The sequence below is a fragment of the Kogia breviceps genome, chromosome 16 (genome assembly GCF_026419965.1).
Source record: "Kogia breviceps isolate mKogBre1 chromosome 16, mKogBre1 haplotype 1, whole genome shotgun sequence".
Lineage (NCBI taxonomy): Eukaryota > Metazoa > Chordata > Mammalia > Artiodactyla > Physeteridae > Kogia > Kogia breviceps.
Window position 1 is genome coordinate 23122186 of NC_081325.1, and position 5333 is coordinate 23127518.

At 50.8% G+C, this 5333-nt stretch overlaps 1 protein-coding gene across 1 annotated transcript; it reads left to right on the forward strand.

Annotated features, from left to right (window-relative positions):
- Nucleotides 1-328: 328 nt before the first annotated feature.
- On the forward strand, nucleotides 329-5123 carry SMIM2 (small integral membrane protein 2). The gene is given in 2 exon segments (XM_067016901.1): nucleotides 329-560; nucleotides 4966-5123. Coding segments are annotated over 2 exon segments (390 nt in total).
- The last annotated feature ends 210 nt before the right edge of the window (nucleotides 5124-5333 follow it).

A 5333-nucleotide genomic window follows, 5' to 3' on the forward strand; every position in this document is an offset into this window, starting at 1 on the left:
GCCCTCAACGTGCCACTGTCAGCACTTTCCAGATGAGTACTATGCATGGGGAGGGGCCAGGCCTGGGGCCCCCTGAAGGCTGTGTCATCCCTGGCTCTAGCCACAGAGGCTTCATCACAGGGGGAAGCTGAGCTGTGAGCATGTTGCTAGGCTGTGGCTATTTATTTTTATAAATGAGGCTTGTGCTTAATTTAGAAATCTGCTTTTGCTTTTTCTTTCCTTTGTTCCAGCATCATCTGGTTGTCTGGCACCAGCAAAGAATTGCATTTCTGACCCAATAAGAGCTCATGGGTGAATGGGGGCAGGAAAGAGGTCGGGGAGAGGACTGATGCCAGCCAGGCGGCCTCCCGGGGAGGTGGAGACATGTGGCCATGCCATTAGCATCCTGTTCGGCTTTCGGATGAGTTTCATCAATGACACGTACATAGTCCTCACTTGGAACAAGAGGATTGAAAGAGGCCCTGGAGCTAGCTCCTCTTCTCATTAACCACACCTCAGCATAGAGCGGAACAGAAGGCAAAGCTGCACAAAAGAGGACCACAGTCAGGTGCCAGAAGCAGGTGACATCCAGACTCTCAGTTCATTGGATGCAGCTATTTTAATAGAGCCACTTTTTTTTGTGGCTATTTAGACATAGGGATATTTCGATTTGGCTTAAAAATTAAGCTGATAAATGTTAGTTTTTCGGCACAGGGAATGTAGCCAATATTTTATAATAATTTTCAATGGAGCGTAATCTATAAAAATATTGCATCACTATGTTTGTATACCTGAAACTAATATAACACTGTAAAACAACTATACTTCAATAAAAGAGAATTTTAATTAAATGATGAGTAAAATGGGCACGTTATACTCCACCTTTGAGTTTCACCCTAGCCCCGAGCTTTGTCCCTATTGCCAATCCTACCTCTGGGCGTCGGGGAAAGGTATGGTAGAGGTTCAACATGGAAGAGATATCAGGGATCAGGTAACAGTTAAGGACGGAGAAAATGTCAGGAATGAGGTGCCCGTAAAAACTGGGAGTAGGTCAGGAGGAGAGGAGGGCTGGGAGGCCTCTAATGTCGATCCAATAGAGATAGAGCAAGATTCAGAGACGGAGTGAGGGGGCGGGAATTGCTATCAACATAAAATCCTGTGAGCCTGCAGTTTGGCTCGCCTGTTTTGAGGCTGTGTCAGAACAGCTGCATGCCATTGTTGGGCAGGAAAATATTCCACTTAGGGTTCAGAACAGCTCATCTTGTCTCCTCCAGGGGCAGCGTCTGACTCATACACGTCTAGGCATTTCACTTGAGGGCTTGTTTGAGCCTCGGTTTCTCCATATACAATGCAGATGATCGTGTCGACCCCTTCCTCTTTCCCCACCTGTGTTTTCCCTCCAAGCGACAGGATGCAGAATGAGCCAGCAGCTTGTAAACTGCTTCGAGCCACTTGGAGAAGGTGCTTGGGTAACTAGTGGGCATTAGTCGGTACAAGTGCTCCATGAGTGAAGAGTTTCCGAGTCGGGCAAGTGTAGCCGTCTCTGCCTGATGATTCATGTGGACACAGTGAAGCCTTTAGTTGGAACGTACAGTGTTGGTGATAAATTTGTTCTTGCCATGGCAGAGAACTTCATCTTTACCAGAGTGCTATCAACGTGAGGAGTATGCGGGGATTAGATGGGGAAAGAGTTGAAAGGAATCTGGCACTTGTGCCTGCCATGCAGAGCTCCACTGTACAAAGAACTATGGCAGCATGTTTATGCCCAGTCATCAACTCCTCTTGGCCAGCAAAGAAATTCTTCCAGATTCCTCTGCCATTTGTCAAACTTGCCGAAGTCCCCACAGGCAGTTTCTGTGTAACTGAAGGTGGAGGAAAGGGAGGACTTTCTCCATCAGGTTTCACTACTTTCTCGGTTGATCTTTTGCATCACGTGGTGAAGCCTCACTGACTTGGGTATGGAATGTCCTTCCAGAATTGGTACAAGGAGGCAGCAGGGCCTGGGGCCTCAGCTTCCAGAAGCCTGACCTGGGGCTGCCATGCAGCTGGGCAGGAACGCTCCCCTGAGCCCTCAGAGCAGAGGCAGAGTGCAGGAAGGGCGCGTGTGTCTCTGCAGCTCGTTGGCCCAGCCGCGCCTCCGAGTGCTGGCCGCCCCAATCTCTGCTCTAGGAGCCAAGATGCCATCTCCCTGGTACAGTTAATCTTCGTTCCTGCCACCAACTCATCTTTCTTTGTTACTTCTCACCATGCCTCTGGCCGCAGATTCCTTATGGATTCCTTTCTCAGGTGTCGTGTTTTGATTCCCTCCTCACACGTACTCCCAAGTGCCAAGAACAACTCTGTTCCGGCAGGAGGATATCATTTGGCTTAAAAGAGGGTGGGAGCGGTAGCTTCTCCACATGAACATTCTTTGGATTTATGTGGGGGTTTATTCTGGGAACTGTTTACCGTCTCCCGCAAGTCTCCCCCCACTGCCAACAACACGTTTCTGTTGCAGAGAGTTGCTCTGCTTTCATTGTTTGCAACTGGAGGATGATACGAGCTTTTCCTCCGGAGCCCGGGTAGAAGGGCTCAGCATGCTCTCGCCACACACACTATTACTGCCCCAGCACGCTGGAGGGGCCCACACTGAGCAGTACAAAGTGCTTTGTTACCATTATTACAGCCCCAAGCCTTGTCCCCAATATTTGTGAGATAAACCTTAAGACTTCTTCCCGAATAGTTGGTTTCTCCAGCCCCGGCAGCGGTGTTCACCCCAGGGGGTAGCCCTCCCTGAGCGACTGACAAGCACTCCCAGGTTTAGCTGGAGGGGTCAGGCGCAACTGACCTTTGCTTCTCTGTTGCTATTGCGTCAGGCTTAATGATACATGCTAAGCACAGTAGCTGCTGTTCTCCCTCCTCCCCATCGTAGTTTGGGGAGGTTGCGTTGCCCCATCTGTCACTTTGTACAGTGATTCAGGAATCTGCTGTTGGACATGGAACTAAACTTAGAGACAGGAGGGGTCAGGCCCCATGCAGGCAGCAAGCAAGCCTGCCCGGCCTGTCCCCAGACGGGACAGTGCCTCTGGGAGTGGCCGAGTCCTGGACTTGGTCTGCCTGGACCAAGAGAGTCACTCAGCAAGACCCCTGCTTTAGGGGCTAAAATCAAGTAATCAGGCCAAGCCTGAGCAAGAGAAATCTGAAGTTTGAAGGTGCTTCCAGGTACAACCCCTGATTCAGGTACGAAAACTAAGACAGTGGTCTCCTTTCAGTCCGACCACAACTCTTGGAGGTAAACAGGGCAGGTGTTATTACTCCAGTTTTACCAATGGGAAAACTAAGTTCCAGAAAGTTTAGTTAACTTCCTTAGATTCAACTAAGTAAGTTACTGGTGGACTTGAGACGAGAAACCTCAAATTCCTGACATCTGCTCCAGTTTTTTCCATTACTCCATGCTGCACTGCAGCAGGGCTTACGCAAAACATCAAATGCAAGTGCTAGCCCTTCCAGCTGGGCAGGAGCTGGAAGCTGGCATGGGTTTCCACTGGCGTGTCTGGGGCCCAGGAGGCTGCAGGCGCTGTTTCCACTTGCTTGTACAGCAAGTACCTTCCACTTCCAAGCACCTTCCATTTCCACTTGTACAGCAAGGTGAGGCTGCGTGACTCGTCAGGGCTGAGAGCATTTGGGGGCTCGCTGCTTATGAGGCTGTAGTGAGGGGAATGCAGCTGAGAGGGAGAGGAGTGGAGCAATGATGTGAGTATCTGTGTGTGCACTTGTGTATGTACACTCACACACACAAGCCAGGGTTCACAGGTGAACAGCCGTAACTACCGTCTGCCACAATGGCTGTTGAAGGTGGATAGAGCAGATCCCCTTCGAGGTCATCTGCAGCTTCCGGACGCACTGTGGCTTTTACATCAAGCTTCTGCATCCTGAAGGCTTTCTCTGGCCACGGGAATTGGCTGAGCCCCTGGGTGGGGCTGAGGCGGCCCAGAAGAGCCCCAGAGCTCATGGTTCTCTGGCATTGGTTAAGACCAATGAGGGAAGGAGCTGGGCATAAATGTCTCAGGTTCCTTGCCCCTCGATAAGACAACTGAGGAGTTTTCTATGGGGTCTTTGACAGGGACCCCAGTGGGAGTGAACCCCAATGCTCTCAGCAGCAGCCTGCTCATAACATCCCCTTTTTTGCTTTCCCCTCTCTGTCTTGCTTCCCCAATCCCTCACTGCGTTTCTTGGGACCACCTCCCCCATAAGCTCTGTGCAACCAGATTTCTGTTTCAGGCATGAAAACTAAGACAGTGGCTTCCTAACTAACTCCTGCCTCCCAGGAGCATCTTGTACGTGGTGGGCTTTCAAAACAGCCAGGTTCCTGCTGAGAGTGGCAAGTGTGCATTTCCTGGTGAGCACTGCTCCTTTTCAGCCATCGGACAGGAAGCCCGTGGCTCTGGTACAAATAATGATGGAGTTCTACATGCTGGAAGAATCTTTTCTCCTACGTATCTAGTGGAGGCCCTGCATCAGGGTTGCATGGGTAAGAAATAGAGAACTGAGCTCAGTGTCTTTAAAAACGATGCCTGGAGTAAGCCTGGAGGATTTTTTGCTGTTTCATCTTCTGGTTTTTTTTTTTTTTTTTTTTTTTGTTTGTTTGTTTGTTTTTTTTTTCCGGTGCGCGGGCCTCTCACTGTTGTGGCCTCTCCCATTGCGGAGCACAGTCTCCGGACGCGCAGGCTCAGCGGCCATGGCTCACAGGCCCAACCGCTCCGCGGCATGTGGGATCCTCCCAGACCGGGGCACGAACCCGTGTCCCCTGAATCGGCAGGTGGACTCTCAACCACTGCGCCACCAGGGAAGCCCCTCATCTTCTGTTTTGCCAACGACATGGACTCTGTGCAGGTGTGGCCTCAGCTACTCCTTCACTCCTTTAAGCCCTGGTGAGTGGCGCCATAAATGCTCCCTTTCCTGGGGGAGGCCTGCATTGCCTTGCTCTCTAAATTCCTCTTAATGCAGCTGCGGAATCTTGGGAGCATGGGAAGGCAGAGACAGGACTCCCCAAGGCGGGAGCAGGTTCCTGGATGCCACCTGCCCTTCAGTCCTCCTGGGTTCCAGCAGACAGCAGATTCGACTTGCAACCAAGCAGACACATGAAAGCAAACGTGCGCTTCTGACATTTTGTAACCCTCCTCCCACAAAACAGAAGGTACTCTTTTCCTTGTGTTATTCCCTGCCTTGTTCTTGACATTTTTAATGTGCTGAGTCTACAGCCGACTTTGCATTCCCGACACCTCCCACTTGAATTGGCTCCTGGTCCCTCCAGGCCTGAGATCCCAGTCATGTGCTATACCCCAGAGAACACTCTTATGTTCCCTTTCTGGGCA